This window comes from Cygnus atratus, chromosome 2, assembly GCF_013377495.2.
Source record: "Cygnus atratus isolate AKBS03 ecotype Queensland, Australia chromosome 2, CAtr_DNAZoo_HiC_assembly, whole genome shotgun sequence".
NCBI classification, from domain to species: Eukaryota; Metazoa; Chordata; class Aves; order Anseriformes; family Anatidae; genus Cygnus; species Cygnus atratus.
The window spans coordinates 41,837,521-41,859,167 of NC_066363.1; the positions used below are offsets into that span (position 1 = coordinate 41,837,521).

At 33.9% G+C, this 21,647-nt stretch overlaps 1 protein-coding gene across 1 annotated transcript in view; it reads right to left on the bottom strand.

The window, feature by feature from the left end:
* Nucleotides 1–21,647, bottom strand: part of NEK10 (NIMA related kinase 10) — a 97,838-nt gene that overhangs the window by 72,129 nt on the left and 4,062 nt on the right. Inside the window, exons 5-21 of the mRNA XM_035556485.2 lie at nucleotides 20,755–20,839; nucleotides 19,923–19,964; nucleotides 18,378–18,456; nucleotides 17,952–18,019; nucleotides 16,871–16,950; nucleotides 15,579–15,665; nucleotides 14,019–14,243; nucleotides 13,386–13,525; nucleotides 11,583–11,644; nucleotides 9,376–9,453; nucleotides 6,924–6,988; nucleotides 5,418–5,520; nucleotides 5,178–5,306; nucleotides 4,450–4,587; nucleotides 3,732–3,777; nucleotides 2,967–3,088; nucleotides 2,666–2,768 (exon numbers count right to left, since the gene is read on the bottom strand). Coding sequence (XP_035412378.1) covers nucleotides 2,666–2,768; nucleotides 2,967–3,088; nucleotides 3,732–3,777; nucleotides 4,450–4,587; nucleotides 5,178–5,306; nucleotides 5,418–5,520; nucleotides 6,924–6,988; nucleotides 9,376–9,453; nucleotides 11,583–11,644; nucleotides 13,386–13,525; nucleotides 14,019–14,243; nucleotides 15,579–15,665; nucleotides 16,871–16,950; nucleotides 17,952–18,019; nucleotides 18,378–18,456; nucleotides 19,923–19,964; nucleotides 20,755–20,839 — 1,652 coding nt within the window. The remainder of the gene's footprint in view (nucleotides 1–2,665; nucleotides 2,769–2,966; nucleotides 3,089–3,731; nucleotides 3,778–4,449; nucleotides 4,588–5,177; nucleotides 5,307–5,417; nucleotides 5,521–6,923; nucleotides 6,989–9,375; nucleotides 9,454–11,582; nucleotides 11,645–13,385; nucleotides 13,526–14,018; nucleotides 14,244–15,578; nucleotides 15,666–16,870; nucleotides 16,951–17,951; nucleotides 18,020–18,377; nucleotides 18,457–19,922; nucleotides 19,965–20,754; nucleotides 20,840–21,647) is intronic.

Sequence of the window (21,647 nt, forward strand, 5' to 3'; positions counted from 1 at the left end):
TCATATCTAGATAAGATTCTTCAGAGCTTAATCTTACATTGCACCAGAAAAGTTGCAGAGTTTTCTGCCTCCATGAGTTCTGGTGTTCAGCTACCTTTCTCCACAGGTCCCTGCCTACCAAGTTCTGGCCTCCTGTATGTAGCAATTTCTTTGTGCTTTTAAGACATTCAAGCATAATTCTTTAGCAGTTTTTTTTATTTGTGTGCGCTAACAGAAAGATAAGAATGTCTCCCACACTATGCACTCCTTTTCTTTTCAAGCAACATAAACTCGGAATCTGTGTAAGAGGCCTTCATAGGATTTAGGACACGAGTGGTTCAGTTCTCACATCCAGGGCAGGGGGGAAAAATTTATCTGTGCATCCCTGAACTTTTTTAAGCAGTTTATAGCTGGGACTGTCACATAGCCATGCACAGCATGGAATGAAAATCTCTGTCTATAGAAGCACTTTGTGCTATTTTATTGCTTACTTACTTTTTTTTTTTTATGTGTCTGGTCGTTTTTTAAATCAAAATCCTCTGTGAATGTCTAAAACTAAGCCAAAGCTACTGTACCGTTAAATATATATATATATATATATATGAAAAATTTTAGTTACAGAGGAATAAGACGCCTTTGTTATACTGTCAGCTTTGAGGGTTTCACAGCAAAAGATTAACAAGTGTTACTATTTCCAGAAGGTCTGACTGAGGAAGAGGAAAAAAATGTGCATCACTGTAAGATACACAAGCTTCTTTTATGAAGCAAAATCATTTGGATCATCAGAGGCTGTATCTTAAATACACAGTCATGCAACACTGCTTCACAGATATTTCTCCAGTAAGATTAATTAAAGTTTTGGAGGGTTTTAAGATGTGAAATACTACGAAAAACGAAACTCTGGCTCCATAGGATGACTGTGCAGGACTACAGTTCTGAGCAGAATATTCACTACTACAGGCTCAGAGATATAAAAATAAGAGAAGGCCCTCTTATTTTTAAAAACTGACATTAAATCTTCTGCAGAGACAGATTTAAGATTTCTCAATATATGAGCATATGCCTTCATCTTTGTCTGACATTTTTTACTTTCATCTAAAACCACGTGAAATTGTTAAATGGATAATAAAAGAAAAAATCCCCAAATACTGTCAGACATAATTATGAAGTCTATAAATGGTCCAGTCTTTGGCATGCATGGACTTTATGCGTTAGGCACAACACAGCATGCACCGATACAGTACATATTTACTATAACTGAAAACAAAGAAAATCTTTCTTTCATTATGTCTGTAAAACAAGAAGTCTCTGCAAAATTCAGAAATAATAGATAAAAGAACTTCAGCTCCCTCTGAAAATTCAATATACACTGGTAACTAAAGTACTAAAGTGTTTGTTTAAATGTCGCAATAGTTTTGAACCAATCACTATAGAAATGGTCAAAGCAAGTTTCATGTTTTTCCATTTTCCTCAACATCTGTAAATCTTTGATAGAATTATTATGCTTTTCAAAGGTAATTTTGGGCTTATATTTAAAAATATATTTATGCTTTTATATAGGTCTAGATCGGACCAGAGCAAAGACAAAGGTGTTGAATCAAGCCAAGAGTGCCCCTCAGTGGCAGCATATTGGTATGAAATACAACTGTATGATATTTTACTCTAAAATAATATTCTGATTATTTATTTTCATCGTTTAAGGACAAATGTTCCATTAAATCTACTCCTTTCAAAACTGTGTTACTATTAAGAATCATAGAGTTTTAACGCACACAATTTAATCATGAATGAATTTAAGTAGGTATGTTGTCAGGTATAAATACTATAAAAAGACAGATGCTAAATAAATTTGCCTATTACAGCTGAGTTTTCTGTGGTTGGGTGTCTGCATATGTCTACAGTTTCCCTTTATTTTTAAAGACGAGAGATTGTTTTTTGTATCATAACTTCTCATAACACTAATTTTTATTTGGTTCTGTCATAAGCAGTAAGAAAGCATGCAGCAGCTCTTTGAGAATATTAAAAATTACAGTATCTGAATTGCTGGTAAGCATTGCTGTATATTCCAAGTTATATTAATTCATTTGAAGAGTAAAAATTTGCCATATTTCAAAACACTATTCACATATCTACAGTGTTCAAACCCTATCCTGAAACCTCCCTGGGCTCCTTCTTTCACACTGTGGAGATTAAAGAAATATACATAAAGAATATTTACTACTACAGGCTCAGAGATATAGCACCTCACTGCAGCTGATCACAGAACAGTTGACAGGTACTAAACAGTTGCATGGTGGAACTCGAATAGAAAAAATGTTCATTTTACTTTGCATGTTCATTAGCACTGGCTATATAATCTGTTTGTCTCAGTATTCTTTCTGATTTAAATAAAAGGACTTGAAGCATAACTACAGTTTAATTTTTTCAGGGCTAAATCATCTCCTCTGTCATATTTGACATACAGCTGCAAAAAATATAGTCATGGCTGATGATACCTGGCAGCAATGATCACAAAATCTGCAGTAGCAATTATTTTACACAACAGTATAATAAACACAATAATTTACTAGCTTTCAAGTATGGTGGCCAATGCCTCAGTATCTGAAACCTTTTGTGAGTTTCAGTAAAGAAATTCTACTCACTTTCATCATGGGAAATTCTCTTCAAGTAAAGGAGTTTTACTTACTAATTGTAACTTTGTCTTTATCCCCCAGCATGATGTTGTTTGGAGTGAGATCTCGATGAACAATCATTTTCTCTTTATGCAGATAACGAAGAGCTAGGCAAAGCTGAAAAACAAACAGAAAGAACCTTACAAAGATTCTTAACTGCAATCTAAGTAAAGGCACATATAATTATGCTCATATCTGGCATTAGTGCTTGATATAATAAGCATTACTTTGCTTTCTATTAGCCTAACAAACATAAATGGTGCTACTAACTACATGCAGAAAAGTATTGGTGAAAAAAAAAACATACACCCTTACTTGGATAAATATATGCCACATTCTTTCTTCTGTAAACTGCTGTTTCTTTTCCTTCAAAGAGTGAAAATGGTCTCCCAATGGCACTCCGTCTATGAGCTCCATGACTATGTACAACCTGTCATCTACAAAAAAGAAAATTCAATATAAAGAAAAAAATTTATATAGAAGGCATTTGAAAATGGAGTATTTGAGGTTAAAATATATTCTTAAGCTTCTTTTTTTTTTTTGGGGGTGGGGGCGTTGTTTGGTTTTTACAGACAAATATATTTTATTATTATTTCAACTCCTTGTTTTTCCAATTTTTCCTCCGTATCCATTTGTACCACAGCAACTACAAGGAATTCACTGCCTGTTAATCACTCAGTAGGAAGGCGTAGGTAGCTAACTCTTTATTAAAAAAATAAAATTAAAAAAAAGACAATATGGCTAAGCAGTTTGTATCACTCATTCTACTATATCTTTTATCCCTACTTAATATTCTGTCTGCAAATTTGGGCTCCTTAGCTCTCTATAGGATGAGAATGATACTTTCTACATGTTTAGACTGCATGTAGTTTTACTGATAGATAAACACATTTAAATATTATTTATCATATTTTTTTCAATCTTAAAGCAATATAAGCCTGTCTGAACCACAGCCATTCTTGAAGAAAATGTTACCATTTACTTTTCAAATTTGACACACTCCAAGCTGTAAGTACTTCTATTATATATTTCTATTTCTTCATTATGTATAATACAGTAATTCTCTACTTTTATACTTACTTTCCAAGAAAGTTCTGTAATAGCGTACCACATTTGGATGATAAAGCTACAATGAGGAAAGAAATTTAGATCTTTAGAATACTTAGACTAATGGCACAGTATTTATGTTTAGCTACACAACGGAAGGAAGAATTCCACAAGGATTCCACGAATTTGCTTATGAACTCCAGTGCAATGCTATCCCAGACACTTCGTTGCAAAGAAAACATCAAAGTGTTGCAGATTACCAGAGCAAACAGATTTAAAGAAAAAAAAAAAAGCATGATTCATACCCCTCTCTCCTGTTAATAACTGGAACAGAATAAAGGAAGTTTGAAGACAGACAATTACACCTACATCAAAGTATTGACTTTCATAGTTTAAGAACACTAATGATTGGTCTGTTCTGTTGTATTATTCTTATTAATTTACACTTACAAAAACAACCATCTTCTCAACATATTTTAAATCCAAGAATTCATTTATAGAATTCCTGAGAAAAGTTCATATGCTACCAACAAAAAGAAGTAAGAATCTTCAATAACAAGCATTTGCACTGCTGCTAACACTGCAGCAAGAACGTCTGCAATATTGAAAACATTCAGCTGAAAGGGACAAATACTGTACTAATCAGATAGAAGCAGTAACAGCAGGTGGAAGCCCTGCTACAAGAGAACTCACAATTATTAATTCTAACAGCAGAAAGCCCATACATAAAACTGGAGTCCATGAAGCCTACCTGCTCTTTGATGATAGTTAATTCAGAGACAATGTTCTTTACACTGCTGTCTCTGTCTTTTTTGTCTTTTCCAAATGCAGGATTGTGTAAATTGACTTCTTTCATTGCCAGAAGATTTTGACCATTATGTTTTCTAACCTATAAAAAAGATAAAATCCCTGTAAAATTAGTATAGGATGGGGACAGAAAGGACATTATTATGGATACCATATTAGTTAACTGAATCCAAATACACCTTACAAAAGTTAGTCATACCTTTTTTTCTGCGTATGATGTGATATGTATACATACGTGACGTGATTAGCCAAAAGAACTGCCCCACTATGCAGGTTAGCATTAAACTGGTGAACTTGCCATTGTGTTTGAAGGAACATTAACAGTGCACAGTATTCCTTTCCAAATGAAATATGCTTGAACTTCTGTGGTTTTACACAGATTTGTTAGCAATAGACAGATACGCTGTTTGTGGAAAGGAATTAATAAAAAGTAAAACTAGTCAACCTAAGGAATACACTAGTCAATCTTATAAGAGGTGACAAAACAAAATCACAGTAAATGCTAAGAGGAGAAATGTACATTTGTTAGCAAGAAGCCCAGACAATGGTACATTTTGGTACCTTCATTTCCTCAATGAAATCCAAAGGAAGTTAGTGCCTAAAACTGGTGTTAGACCTTCTTCGTTACAGTTCCTCTCAAGCCTGTAAACTAGTATCAAAAAAGAAGTTTACCTTATATACACTTCCAAAAGCTCCACTGCCAAGGTGTTCTAAAATTGCGTAATTGCCTATATGTTTTGTAGGTGCTTTATTCTGATTGATGCTCTCAATACTTTCAGCAATTTGCTTCAATTCATCCTCCTGATTATAAATTAAATGACAAATAAGTAAATACAAAACATTTCATGCCTTTCTTGTGCTAAGAATGTGCAAAGAATACTGCTTCTTAAAACTACGAAGCCTTATACTTACCTTTAATAAATTCAGCTTTGATACCAGCTCTTCATAAGCAGTAATATCACGCACATAATGTCCAATATCAATGAAGATTTCAAACAAGTCAGTCGGAAAAAGTCTGCAAAGGTTTAACATTTTGATGTATTTAGAAAGTACTCACAATAGATTGTGATCTACAGAAATTCAGTGTTTATTATTAATTCTTACTTTAGTATTTTCTAAATAATACACTTATTCTTGACTAACGTATTCTTCTAACTCATTACATATATAGGCACCAAAAGACTTTTCAAAATTTAGACTTGAGTCTCCATGTGTCAGGTATTAATATAAATGCCAGTTCTCCAAAGTGTAAGCCTCTTTAAAGTCAATGCACTTCCTGAATTTCCAGTCTTTTTCATATTTTTTCTTATAGTATATTACTTTATGCTTGTAGTCACCTTATCTGAGTTTCTCCTTGTAATGCATTAAGTGGTAGGATTAACATTTGTCTGCATTTAACACTCATCTCAGAATTTTTATCCCAGGAAGTCTAGCCTAAAAGATGGAAAGGACTGAGAACAGCAGAAAGGCCACATGTAAGCTAACAGATAGAATATGATATTTGATTAGTGACATGCTTAACTGGAGGTCAGTTTCTTTTTAAAGTTCTGACAAAAATGAAAATATGGAAAACTAAGGCATTTAGAAAAAAAATGAAAGTCAGCAAAGCAGGCCATTTTTATCACTTCCAATGCTTGACACCAACCAGCAATATTCATTAGAAACTGGGGCCCTTCTCCAGTACAAAATCCACCTTTTTAAAAGTAAAAATGAGATAAAATTTATATTTAGAATTTTAGGAACTTATGATACAGAATAAAGTCATATAGAAACACTACTATCAGGCAGACCTCATAGGCAGTATGATTACTATCCTAACAAATTAAACTATCTCACAAATTAAACTGTTAAGTTTTACACAGCCTTTGTAGTCTACCTGAAGAAACTGTCACCACCAGTAAAAATGGGTAATTGATGAAAGGCCTTTTCCCCTTACTGGCCCAAACCTTTTTGTAATGCTCCTAAGTAAGCTGGCTTGATGCAAAGTTATTCACAAGTGAAGGAGCAGATGACTGAGCAGAGGAAAAAATTAGTTTTCCCAGTTACTTGCTACTACTCAGGGCTGTAACTTGCATCTGATAATCTTCAGATATAAGTACAGTTTATCTCTGACAGTATAAAATCTGTCTAGAACAAATTTTAAACAATTATTCATGTGGGAGGAAGGAGTCCCTACTGAGCTAGGTTCTCTGGCAAGCATAACAATAGAAGTCTCTGTACTGAACATCTAGACCTTGTAGGCTGGCACTGATGCAATGCAGGAAAGTCTATCTGTGGCTGCAGACTGGACAGAAGTTGTCTGTTACTTATTATTTTTGCTGAAAATAACTGACATTTAAAAACAACATCTTTCTGATTGGAATGACAACTTCTGAAAGCCATCCTAAAGGAGTTTCAGAAAACATTTTGTTAACATACCTTTTAAAGATATGTCGATTTCTTTCCATACTGAAGAGAAATCTCAAGGCTCTGAAAGCATAACACTACAGTAGGAAAAATACTAAAATTAATGACAAATCTAAACACAAATGGAAAAGCCAACGGTAAACATCAAGGTTTCCCAACGTGTCAGTAAGCTCTGTACTTATATGACTAGGTAGATTACATTATTAACCTGATAATGAAGGGAGTAAAAATGTATTTTTAGGCTCCTCCTGTACTAGGTAGGACTATATAAGAAAAAAAAGGAGGGAGGGAGAAAAAGTAGATAACTATAGCTATAGTACACACTGAAAAGTGTGTAAGTCCTCATCATCTTTTTATCTGCAGATAGTTCAAGACTTGAGAGATGCTCTCTTCTCCAACAGTAAAAAAAAAAAAAAAAAAAAAAAAAAGGTAAATGTAATCAATGTTTTTGAAATGATACAGTAGAAACAGCATTTGACATTTTTTTCTGAAAAAATGCGGTATAGAACACCAGAAGTTCTAACATGGGACAAAAAAAAAATTTTTTTTCTATAAAGTACATCTACATTACAGAAATCTTTACATACCACAGTTTCTACATAATCTCTACTGAACAAAGTTTATTTGTAAAACATCCACTGATAGGTAGTTAATATATATGCTTTTATGTAACACATCTTGAATTCTTTCTATCAAGAGTCATTTACTGTACCTGCTATACGATATGGCTGACCAAACAAAGATGGCTATGAAGTAAACCAAAGGGAAATAAGGTATTGATATCTGAAACAGTGCAAATAAGTAAATGCTTCTAACACTTTAGAATTACTCTATTGTATCAGTGACTAAAATGCTACTACAGTTCATTGTGGTAATCCCTATTTTGATTATGGTAACTGTGCCTTAGTGATAACTGCAGAACTAATCTGTACGTTTAGAACACATTTTTCAATATTTTGAAAATGCATTAAATTAAGAAAATAATGGCCAAATAATACTTGGAAGGAAATTTTGAAGAAAATAAACAGATTGTTAATGCTACTAAGAAGCTGTCTCTTTTACAGGACAATGTTTCTTTTCAGTCCAAAATAAACTCCCCATCACAGGAGAAGGATTGTGGGTTGCTATGTCTAATATTCTACTAAGAATTATACTCAAAACTTAGCCGCACAAAATAACACGGACCAGCTGAGCCGTAAATGCTACCTTGAAAGGTTTTTATTTTAGAGACTGTACATAGATTTTATTTTAGAAAGCCCACCAGTGAAGGGATACCATGAAGCTACATTAATGATAAGTGGGCATTTAAAATGGCAGTAGTATTTGTCTTTCTTCCATTAGTATTCTGAGATGAAATATTAATATTTGTGATATGCTTCAGCTAAGGCATGATGATTTTTATACATTATACTTATGCAGAATCAATGATTAATACTACAGCAACAACTGAAGTAATGGAGTGAAATTGCTAAGGTAATACAGTAGAAAGAAGCTGAAAATGTAATCATTGAAAGCACAGAAAATGGGGCAGTAAAGAACTGGACTGCACTGTGAGAATCTAAGAAAAATGCCTATGAAATTCATAAAGGGTATTCCAATAGCTACAACTGTAATGCATAACAGTAGCAATGATAAAGGCCTTACAGATAGCAATTCAGCTGTGCTAAGGATCTCATACTTGCCCACAGAAGAGCAGCACAGAGTTGTGTCACAGACATCCCTTAACCACAGACCACTACTTTATTAAAGGTTAGAAAGACACCCATTTCACAAAGGCTGGAAAAGAGCCATCAGATAATTAGCAACTGCTGATACATTTCAGCCCAAGTTGACTTAAACCAGTACATTTAAGATATTGTCATGCAAAAATAAGAGACATTCTGCATTTATTTGCTCTATATTTAACCTACGCTTAAATTTGCTTTATTTCATGTAATGTTTTCCTGTATTTTATTTAAATTGTTAATTATTAATAATTTATTTTATTAATATATATAATATTTATAAATAATAATATAAACTATAATTATTAAAATAATTAATTTTATTTAACACCCACTGTAAGATACTCCAGAAAGAAACAGATATTAGTACAACATCAAGTTTTCATCAAGTTTCAGTGAGAGCAAGGAACAAAAAAAAGATCTGATGCTGGGCAGCCTGAAGTAGTCCTATCACTGGAAAAATACTCATTTTCCTTTACACTATATGAGGTGCAAGAAACAAGGCAGATCAGAACAGAGCACCTTAAATTGAATCAGCAGTTCAGCTTTTACTTCCTGGGCCATTTGTTACTCCTGTGGTTTTTTTTTGTTGTTTGTTTGTTTTTGTTTTATTTGTTTGTTTTTGTTTTATTTTTTTCCCCCTAAAGTAAGATATTTACTTTAAAATAAATTTTAAAACCATAAAAATTCTCAGGAACTGTTTTGGACTTTCAACATGCAATTATAATAAAGGAAGTTACCTGCAATAAATTAGCTTTTTCAGCATTCCTTTCTTTGTTTGGTAAAATAAGCTTTGCTATTGTATATATTCCATTTGCCTGGAAACAGAAAAAGGTCAACATTAACAGCATTCCTTTGCACAGAAACCACAAATAAAAAACATTGTTACTTCAGATAAATCAGAATCTAATACAAATTTCCAAGTTCTCAACCTCCTGAATGATAAACTGAAATAACTTAAATGTACATAATGAAATCATCTTTACATTTAAACAGATACTACAAAGAGAGCTTGCAAACAGATAAAGAAGCAATAAATATCATAAACTAGAGAGACACCAGAAGTGATAGCCTGAGTCTGTGCCTTCGGTGGGATTTTGTGAAACCCATACCGTGTTTCAGTTTCCATTTCCCTGTAACCATGCTTGTGTCCTTCACTAACATATTATACCCATCATGTTGGTTTGAGAGATGGGCACTAGCGGATTTAGTTGCAGTACAGCTCCCAGTTACCTCGCAAGCTCCCTGCTGGGGACTACTCTCCTCTCTAGCAGACTTGAAGGGAATGTGTGTCAGCTCTGCAGATGCTCTGCTGCAGTTCCTGACACGTTTTCTTAAACTGTTCATGAAGGCTGGATATAACCTAAACTTTTAGCCAGTGGAATATAGACATTTAGTCATAAACATGTTCTGGCCTGCAGGCTGGTACCGAGGCTGTAAGTTCAGACAAAGACAAAGGATGGACAGAAAGAGGGCAGCTACAGCAGAAGCCAATGGTTCTCAACAGCCTGAACCAGATATCCTTTGCTACTGATATAAACCTTTAGAGGGTATTTAGCTTTACTTTCTATACAAGTTTCAGCACATAACTAAAAGTGCTGCAACTCTTCTCCCTCTATTTATTTTTAAACTAAGTTTCTTCATCTTGTTCACCATGCAACTCTAAGTTACAATAGCACAGAGAAAGAAGTAGGATTGAAAATGAAAGAGTAGTAGAATGCTGTAGTGTAGAAATCAGTTTAAATGAACATACTTGAAGCTTTGTCCTGATTTGAAAGGGGGACATTGGCTGATATTTTGACGTAGGGAGACGTCGTTGTCTTTTAACAGAATGAGTGGAGGAAGAAGCTAAACTTGAAACACCTTATTTCCAGCTTGTACATTGTCCCATCAATTTTAAGCAATTTTAACTGACACCACAGTTATTATGCACTGCTGGAGCAACACTGAAAAAAACTACTCTATGTTAAAATCAACCTTTCATTTCCTAAGTCCCCCAAGAGTTGCACTGTTTTCAAAATATATCTAACTTAATAAGTGATGTTTTATTTTGATGAAATCAGACTCAGCATTAAACATATGAAGTTATGTTGTTCAGATAAAAAGCTAAATTTGGTTTACTGTGAATTTTAGTGCTTAAGATACATAGAAAAAAAATCTAGACTTACTTCTATTCTTTTCTGCCTGAACAACAGTTTTTGAAATGTATACAAATGTCTTTACCTAAGTACCTTCTTTATCATAATTAAGGCAACTCTGCTTTCTCAATTCCTTTTAGGAATAACTTCGGCTGGGTTTTAAAATAAAATGAGGGCTTTGATCACTGACAACATATAGGGTATAAAAGTTGGATATGGATTTTAGCTGATATTATTGTCCTAAATATTGATGTCTTTGGTTATTCATGCAATACATAGCAGGGATTTTTAAGAACAGTTTTCAAATCCATAAGTCCCAACTGACATATTACATTTTAAAATGTAGTTTAGAAACACACCCCTGGGGATGGAATGCCAGGAAGCCATCTCAGAAATATCAGACTGAGGAAAAGGGAAATTCTTTCTGAAACAACAACTCAACACTAAGCTGCACAGTTTGAAAGTAAGAATTTGTATTTCTCAGTTAATTCCATGATGACACTTATTACTATTCTGTTATGAATGCAGCAAAAGCATGTCAAGAGATGCCAACCAAAATATACACTAAGTAAAGCGGTTTATTATCCCAAACAGCTAGATACATATGTTGATATCCTTGTGCATATTTGTGTGCTTGTAAATTTATAAAGAGAGATAATGTTATATAAAATATATATGAAAGTTATATAAAGACATATTGTCCAATCCCTTTAAATTGCATTTTGCTTGTTAATTGATAGTGACCAGTAAGAAAAATAAGTAAAATTATAAACCATAATACCTTACTTAACTGAATAAAGTCTTCCTACCTGTACTACACTGTAAGCGTTAGTGTCATTGAGCACCAGTTCAGTAATTGCAGCACAACAAGCTAGAACAAAAAATCAGATGTAACATTTAGGGTCAGATTCATAAAGAAATTCAGATGGCATGGTGAGTTAACCTTACCTAAGGGCCAAATGCACACCCCACCACTCATTCACTCCCCTTCTTCAACAGGTGGGGAAAAATAGGATAGAAAAGCCCATGGGTGAAGATAAAGATCTGGAAATTGCTCACCATTTATCATCACAGTCAAAATAGACTTGACTTACGGAAAAATTAATTTAACTTATTGCCAATTAGAATAGATTAGGATAGTGAGAAACAAAGATTAAAAATTAAAACACCTTCCCCTCACCTCCTCCTTTTTTTCCCCAGAACCATCTTCATTCCTTTATTCCCAGCTCCTCTACCCCATGCCCCAGCGGGGGGGGGGGGGGGGGGGGGGGGGGGGGACGGACAGATGAGCATTACAGTCAGTAGCTAACAGTTCCTCTCTGCTGCTCCTTCCTCTTCATACTTTTCCTCTGCTCTAGCATGGGTCCTCTCCACAGGATGCAGTGTGAATACCTGCTCCACCATGGTCCTTCCAATGGGCTGCAGGGGAATCTCTGCTCCAGTGCCTAGAGCACCTCTTCCTCCACCTTTTATGACCTTGGTGTTCACACTGCTGTTTCGCCTTTTTCCTCTCCTCCTCTGCTCACTCAGCGTTTTTGCCCTTTCTTTAATACGTTTTCACAGACACACCACCAACTTTGCTGATGGGTTCAACTTTGGCCAGTGATGAGTCTGCTGTGGAGCTCCCTGGCAACAGCTATGCCCAACACAGGCTGACCCCTACCTCCCAGAGGCCACCCTTGCAGGCCTCCCACTACCAAAACCTTGACACCTACAACCAATACCCAAAAGGTAAAAATATAGATAGGTACTCCCGTCATAACTAGAAGTCTTCTGTAAATTCAGTGCTTACGTACAACTGTTTTTCCTAGGAGTCCTTAAAGAAAGCAGAAGTAACCCAAATACATGCTCCATTTAGGTAGTGTTTTTGGTAAGGCACTACACTCTTTATGGATGTGAGGACTGCTAGTGCAATTTATTTCACATTACTAGCTCCTCAAAGGTAACAGTGATTAAGCATTCAAAAGGTGCCTTCCAACCCAAACCATTCTATGATTATGCTACATCTTTCAGGAATATTCTTCTCATGTAATCCTAGTAAGGATAGTTCCCACGGTCCTCCTGTAATCACTGGAAAAAGGTGATCCTTCAGAAGACATTTCAGAGTGGAGACTTGATGTGATATTTGATATTAATAAATCTCCTCTAAAAGGGACTCTCTCCACAGCTACTGAATGATCCTCACCTGACTGACTTCACCTAAAGAGTCTTAGAAATACCACTCTGAAAGAGTTCCACTATAATGAATTTATGACTGATCTGTCATAGTAAGTTTGAACGGAGGGAACAATGTGATCAAATAAAACTAATCTCAAGCTAAAAATAAAATCTTAAAAAACTGAGACATTTATACAGGTGGAAGAAATATATGATTCCCGCGTACTTAATATTTCATCCTTTGTTTCTTTCTAAAAAAAAAGTGTGTTTTTGAACATATGTCCTGGTATTGCACATTTAGAAATTAACACAGCTTGATCTTGTGCTACCACTCCAGGTGGGAATATACACACTAGCAGGTAAAAATGTTTATAATTTCAATTTTGAAATATTTTGAATCCTTTTGCACAGGTGTAAGTGAACACGTGACTGAGGATTACGCCTTGTAAACCAACCTGCTTGAAGGGAGAAAGTATTTTCTTGTATCTCATCAGAACTCAAATCATCTGACAAATGGAGATATTGGATTCTGCCTGCTGCATTCGCACTAGATAAACTTCCAACTGAAGAGCGATCAGAAACAAGATTTCTTTCCCTGAAAGAATTAAATTCCAATATAAAAATGGCTTAACACATCTTTATTAGCCATTTCTGAAGTTCTGAAAATGTCTTTTTTTCACTACATTAATAATGTTAATTGTTAATTAATAATTGTTAATACAATTTGAAAAAGCAAAGAAGCCTTTAAGCAGAAAATCCCTTTAATGCATTCATCATTTATATTCACCATTCTAGTTCACCAAATAGGTGTCTAATTATAAGGAAACTAAGTAAACACTAATGACATTTATAATCTATTCATGTCAGTATATACATTGAAAGTATGAAAAACTGTAGGAGAACAATGCATAGTTGAAAAAAATACTGCTTATTCATTATGTTTTAAATAGTATTTTAATTTTTATAGACATCATACACAGCTGAACAAAACAAAGATGCTATTTGATAAAATGGAGTTTAGTCAAACGTAACTTAAAATATGAAACAGTCTCATGTAATTGACAGGGTGCTCAGGAATGAAAACCTACCCCTGCAGTATATGAAGGAGCTGCTTGATTCCACCCCAAACACGGATTTCCGCACTAGTCTCAGGGTCTTCACAAACCTGTACCAGAATCCAAACTACACTCCATAGAAGCTTAATATGATCAGAATGGAGTAAACTGAGCAAAACTGGAATTCCTTCATACATTTTTACTTGTTCTTTGACCTGTGACTCTGCACATAGGAGACGTAACAACTCTGCTGTTAGCCTGAAAAAAATCAGTAAGAGATTTTAACAGTAGCTTCATAATTAATTTTTATTGCCTGTTAGAAATACATATATATATATATATATATATATATATATATATAATTTCATCCCTCACAAAGGATGAAATTATATTTACTATTGAATTTGACTAAGTTTTCCACTAAAAAGACAGCCAAGCATACACAGCTGGCATGGAGATGGCCAGGTGGACTACAATCATTCAACCATTCATATCACCACTTTCTTGCTAATGGCATTACTACTACAAATAGCACTGCATGTGTGAAGTGTGTGTACAAGTATAAAGTCCATCTGTTAAAACAGAATAACTCCACAAACAACCTAGATTTTTCTCCAGTATGTTTTGAATATTATGTTTACAAAAGGATTCGATGTATTATTAAAAAATTTTGTACAAGATTTTCATTAACTTCAGTGTAATTAAGATGGACTTTTCAGTGAAACTATGGTTAGGGATTTTCACTTCCACTTGAGACCAGAAAGCTGTATGCATGTCTTATGAAACATCAGAAAATCCCTAACTGAATTTAAAATTATTCGTAACTAGCATTGAACTTCATCAGCTTCCTGCCTACATTCAAATTTCAATTTTTATAACAACCTTTTGGTTTATATATAATCTAAATAATTTCAAATGCAGAAACTAAGTAACATATTTTCACATTTTCATTTTATTTATCTCTAATAATGTGTAAAATAATTTGCATACAAGAAGCACAAAAATTTTTTTTAAGTCTTCAAAATTATAAATGTGGATAGTTCATGTGAAATATCAACTTTGAAGTCTATTTGTTTCTTACTGAAATGTGGATATACTATGTTCAACTAGCAGGCTTAGATGAGCTGAAAGTGGATGTTTAAAGATCTTTACAATTTTGTGATTAGAGGGATTTGTGGTCTTATCTAGTCTCTGGTATAAGCTACGGCAGCTATATGTCTTGCAATTTTTTACTATTTTTTATTTAATATTTAAGGAACTGTCTGAGTTCAATATACTTTCCATCTAACCATTCAAGTTTGACAGCAGCAAAGGTACATCAAGAAAATCTTCTGCTGTCACTTTAGGGTAACATTACAATTTATTTGCACTGCACTGTAGGCCATCAGCAGAGAGAGAAGAGACAGCCTGTAACAGAATTACTAGAAGAGATTTTACTGTATCAATATCTGACAGAAACTACATAGGTTTCATGAAATTTACCTTGAGAATCTTAAAGTGGCACTCTATCTAATTCCTCTAAATAAACATGCCTCTAAATGAAAAAGTCAAAAAAAATATTTTAGCATAATTAATCTATGAGCAAAATCTCACCTTTTAGAAAGCAAATCGTATTCATGTAATATCACCAGCAAGTTCTCAACAATGGTGAGTTCACTTATCTTCTCCCTACATTCTGGACTACAAATTGATTATTCCTGGCATTTATAGGAAATTAAATTACATCAAAAAACACATTGCTCTTTAGCCCCATTCCTTATACATTGTTTTGACCAATATTTTTTTCCTCAAATCTTATCTAATAACAACATTACAGATATTTAAAGACACAAAGATATGTTGGGTCAAGAGTAACAGTGCAACAATTTTCAATTTTCTCAGTACAAAAACAGTGAATGTGGACACCTGGATGCACAGAAGTAAAGATGAAAATAATTTGTTTCATACTAGAAATTAAGAAAATTAGCTGTACCTTTAGAATAAAATATAATTTACATGAATATTTGTAATATACTCCATATACTGTCTTACCTAGTCAAAATGTGAAACATTTAATTCTGTGAAGAAATTTAAATGGAAGTTGCAAATGTATGTATAAGATTCAAATTCAAATTAATACTGATAATAAAAAAAGAAAAAAAATGAAATGGAATAAAAGAAATTTGGGAAAAGAGAACATCCAGAGAATGGCTAGTAGGTAACTTTTTATTGATCTTAACGAATTGTATTATTATTTTCAGTTTTAAATTTTTCCTTAAAATTTTTCATTTTAAAGATAAAATTGTTAAACAAGTCTGGAAGACATTAGAAATTAAGTCATTAAGAATGAAAGATGTCGTATCTTCCTTTTTCCTTTTCCCCATCCCCACCTACAACAGGGTAAAATTATAATAATTAAAAAAATAATAATCTTATTTTCATTTAAACCAGTCATTTGTGAAGAAAAGGTACATATACATGGATTTGGGTGTATGGATTCATTATTTACTACATTGAACAATATTCTTGCTTGCTACTGTGGGACACTGTTAATAAGTTCAGTACAAAAGACCTTCACATACAGAGAAATCAGTAAGAACTACAGAATCCTGCACAGGGATTACAAAAGAGATTCTATGACTCCAGCCTTGCAAAGCTCTCCACACAAGCAAGAAGTGTGCTGCAAGGACCAAAGTTTCCAATTAGTAGCTAGTAAAACCTTTTTAACTTTCCATTTTTACTGATTCAATGTAAAATGAAGCAGACTTCCTAGTCTTCCACAGAACAAGACTTGATTTTGAAAAAAAAAAAAAAGTATTCCTCGCAAACAAGACAAGACATAACACGTGTAAAGACATAACATTAAAATTCTTATTGTGAACAGCAGCACATTATGTTGAACCTACCTTTCTGCTAGGCTAATCAGGGCAAGAAGAGCACCTAAAAGCACATTACTGTCTCTGGCAGACAACAAATTTACTAAGGTCTAGAAAATGAAACATCAAACAAGACAAATGAATATAAATGATTCATTTTCCTTTATGACTCAAACATATAAGTAGTTATTTATTGAAATGCTATAAATTTTCAAAATAAAGTTACCAAATACTTAAAGGATATATTAAAAGTCCTAGCTACTTTTAAAGTATATTTTAGGTACACCAAAATACACCCTTAAAGTCTTACAATACACCCAGTCTTCGGACAAACAAGGATGTTTCATCTTTTTAAGGATGCATCTCTCATGATTTTTTAAAATATCTGTGCAATTTAATATAACTTTGTAAACAACTGTTCCTGTGTAAAACACTTCAGAATTCTAAACCAAGTCCTCTTGAAGTAAAAACTTAATTTTAAGCTTACATTTAAACCATGCAATAGATAAGTTAAGGCCATATATGTATTTTTTTTGTTAATGATTTATATCAAAGTAAAATTCTTATTTGTCTAGATCCTCTAAAAATGTCATCCAGTCCTATCTGATCTTAATTGCCAACTGCAGCATAACAGAAGCACAAAGCACTACTTATGCTGATCTCGATCTCTAATGTTACTCATTTTGCCCACAAATCAGCAATAAAATACATTAAGTGTAGATCCTTACACTGAGAGTAATCTCTAGCAAAACTGACACACAATGTTGCCTAAGTGAAAAATCAAAGCAGACATTTCAATTCATATCATAGCATACATAGTTAAGGACAGTGTAAACATGGCTACTATTTTTAATAGGAATGAGCTTAGTTCAAACATTTAAGAACTAATTATCTCAAACATCCAATAACCATGCATCAAGACAGTTAGTCACACACAGAAATAATTTTCATGATGCTCATTCACGCCAATAAAACACAGAACTGAGATTATCTTACTTTACTAGCTTGACATTGTAAGAAACTTAGTGCCAACTAGATCAAATCTGAAAAGGAAAATTCATTTAGTTAAGTAGCTAATTGGTTATGATTAGTAATTTTATACAGCACTTACTTTATGTGCTCCACTTGCTATAACCCATTCTCTTTGATCTTTAACAGCAGCAATCTTTTGAAGAATGTCTATGGAACAAAGGAAGTCACATATATTGGAGCTTTACCACTTAGTATTTTCCATTTTACTAATCAGATAATAAAACAAAACACCAGATTCTTTGAACCATGACAAGCTCATTTTACTCTATTACTTCAGTGCATAGAGGTATTTAGTGGTATTAAATTCTTAAGAAGAAACATTATACCTAAAAAAAAGGTTTTGCTTTTCCACTGTTTCAGCTTCCTTTATAATTGAGTGATGATGCCAACAATTAATCTAATAATACCTTAGTTACTGACCCTCTCAGGTATTTTAAACATTTTAAAGCCTCACATACAAATGTCATAGGTGCACTTAAAATTTGTTATCAGCTATAACACTTACATGTCATGTTGACCAATTTGTCTATACCATGCTGCTCCTCTTCGTAATCAAGATAGCTATTTGCCACTGTTTCCATATACTATACGTGGGGAGAAAAAAAATAAAAGTACATTAAAAAATAAGTTTTAGTTCATAAATCTAGAGTGTTAGCACACAAATAGCCTGTAGGTGGTGCAGCTGTATCATAAAATAAAAAAAAAAAATGGTAAGTCTGTAGAGTGACATACTTTTGCTGTTAAACTTCTCAGGGTACAGAAGAGATCTTTGAAGTACAAGAATTCAGAATGCAAGTGTAAAAATTCCACAAGAGGAAAATCCACTGAACACCCCCAAATACGAAGATCTTACTTATAGGGCCATATTCAAGATACACCATAATTCACTGTTAAATGGGCAGTTCCCACTCACTGAAGAACGAGTATTAAAAATCCAGGAGTACAGCAGTGTTAACGTAAAGCAACAACAATACAGTTATTAGTTATCAATAATGTTCTGCAATGCAGAATTACTGTAGTCCCCAGTTTTCAGCCTGTTCAACCATTCTATCACTATGCTTTCACCTTCGAAAAGTCATCTGCTGAAATTCAAGGTACCTTTACACATCTTCCTTCAAAAGTCTATAGTTTTTTTTTTTGACTGAACCAATTGTGCTGACTTTTCTAATCCTTTTCCCACTTCAGGGGGCATTTCTTATGCTTTCCAAAAAGAAAGTCTTCTGTTAAATGCTGCTAGATTATAAGGATATAAGTGCACTGTGTACTAGTTTAAAAAAAAAAAAAACATTTAAGTGCAAACACAGGAATAGATTCACTTCGTTCCATAAACCAAGAATACATTTTTTTTTACGGTATACTTTATTCTAATCGTAATAAACTGACATGCAACATAATGGGTAAAGGTACTATTCTGGTTTAGCTTAGCAGGCAGCTAAGCACCACACAGCCATTTGCTCACCACCACCCCACCCCATGGGATAGTGGAGAGACTCGGAATAAGGGTAAAAGCTCATAGGTTAAGATAAAGACAGTTTATTAGGACCAAAAAAGGAAGATAAAGGCAGTTTAACTGGACTGGAAAGGAAGGGAAAATATAGTAATAATGATGATGATCATGATGGTGCTGATAATAATTATAATAATAAAAGAAAATACAAATCAAGTGGTGCTCAATGAAATTGTTCAACATCCACTGCCCAGCTTGTCCCCAAGCAGCTGCCCCTAACCCCTACTCCTGCCAGCCAACCCATATTTATTGTTCAGCATGACACCACATGGTGTGGGACATCCCTTTGGCCAGTTTGGGTCGGCTGTCCTGGTTCTGTCCCCTCCCAGCTCCTTGGGCACCCCCAGCTTCCTTGCTGGCAGGGCAGCATGAGAAGCAGAAAAGCCCTTGGCTCTGTGTAAGCACTGCTCTGCAGCAACTAAAACATTGGTGTGTTATCAGCATTACTCTCATCCTAAATCCAAAACACAGTGCCATAACAGCTACTAGGAGAAACAACTCTATCCCAACCAAAACCAGGACAGGTACTAAGAGGAATTTTACCTGAGCTAGATTTTCAACCCCACCCAAGCTGTGGAGCATTTCCTAAGAGAAAGAAAATAAAAAGACAAAAAAAAATAGAGTCAGAATACAAAAGGCACTACCAATGAGAGTACACTTGAACATAAATGCCCTGTTCATTATGAATGTTGAGAAACCTTAACTCTAGCGATCAAAGTCAATGCATTCTGGAGATGCTTAGCACTTTCAGAGTTTAGAGTTACTTACAATAAGTAGATAAATAAAAACACAGAGGTGAAATTTGAAAGATTCCAAAATTAGAACAACAGTATAAGCTTTGCAACACATGCAAAAAAATATATATATACAATACAAATATCTTAACAGATGTCTGGGGCTGTCTTGTGAAGAATTGCTATAACAGCCAGAAAAAAAAAAAATCGGCTTGTTTGTAATTCAGAAAAATAGGCTGCTAGGAGGAATAGGTAGCTTTCAGTTTTCTTCAGTTAGTAAGTTATGGAAATTTTACATATCTGTACAGAGAAGTAAAGTCAAGTACACAGTCTAGGGCTCTGGGCAATGACCAAGACATCTGTTATGGAGATTTATGGGTTCTTTATTAGTTAGCAACACCAAAACCTACAAGAAATAAATACCAGAAAAAATAGTTACCCAGTAACAGTGCATGTTCTCTACTGTAATCTGTTTGCAACTCACTTATATCTTTGCATATAGAAATATAGGTGCATGTATATATTAAGTGTGCATCCATAAGAATATACACATTCATATACACATGCACCAACACAACCATATGCATGATGTTATAGACATCCTCTTGTCCAAGAAAAAAACAATACTTTGATATACTGACCTGGTAGCATGGATCCCTTATTAATAATCTCAGGCAGATTAATACTCTAAGAAAATGGATGGATGGAGCTTGATTAACCCACTCTCTATAAAAGAATATCCAAAACATAAATGAAATACAATAAAGAAGTATAAAAATACTTATACAAAAAATTTGGATTCAGGAATCAATTGACTAGGAGATTACTAAACTGTACAATATACCATACTGTAAAATTCTATGCTATAGACCTTTTATACCATTTGTATTCAAACATAGTGACAAGTTCAAATAAATTGATTTCATTTGATTTTTTGATTTTTTATTTGATTTTGATTTTTAATTGATTATATGAACACTATCAGCCAACGTTTACTATCACTGAACTGATACAGGGAAGTACATGCTTATCTCTAAGCACAAGCTGATCATACTTCAGTAGAAACTTAAGTGCTTGGATTGAGGCCCAAAAGGCAGAAGCACTAAAAGTACACATCAAACTTCAGCTCAAAACTTATATTTGCATAAATATATAATAAGACCACATGGGTGCTTCGGAAGTTAAACTAGCTAGATTTGAAATACTTATTTTTAAATGATCATGATCTATCTTGGGTTTTAAAATTTGAGTACTATTAGTCTTTGGATTTTTTTTTATTCTTTGTGTTTGTTTCCAAATAGAATTTCCTCTTTTATGGTTCTGCATACAGTTCCAGCACAAGGCTTGGCAGAAAGCACAAAGCATCCAGGGACAGCAGTCCTGTATAAATACCAGAAACGGAATTACTATTTCCATTGTCTGTTGTAGGTATATATCACCATTTTCCTTTTGGAAAAACAAACAAACAAACAAACATTCAGATATCTTTGGGGATTTTCTTTTGTTAACTGAGAGGACAGAATCTGTATCTTGG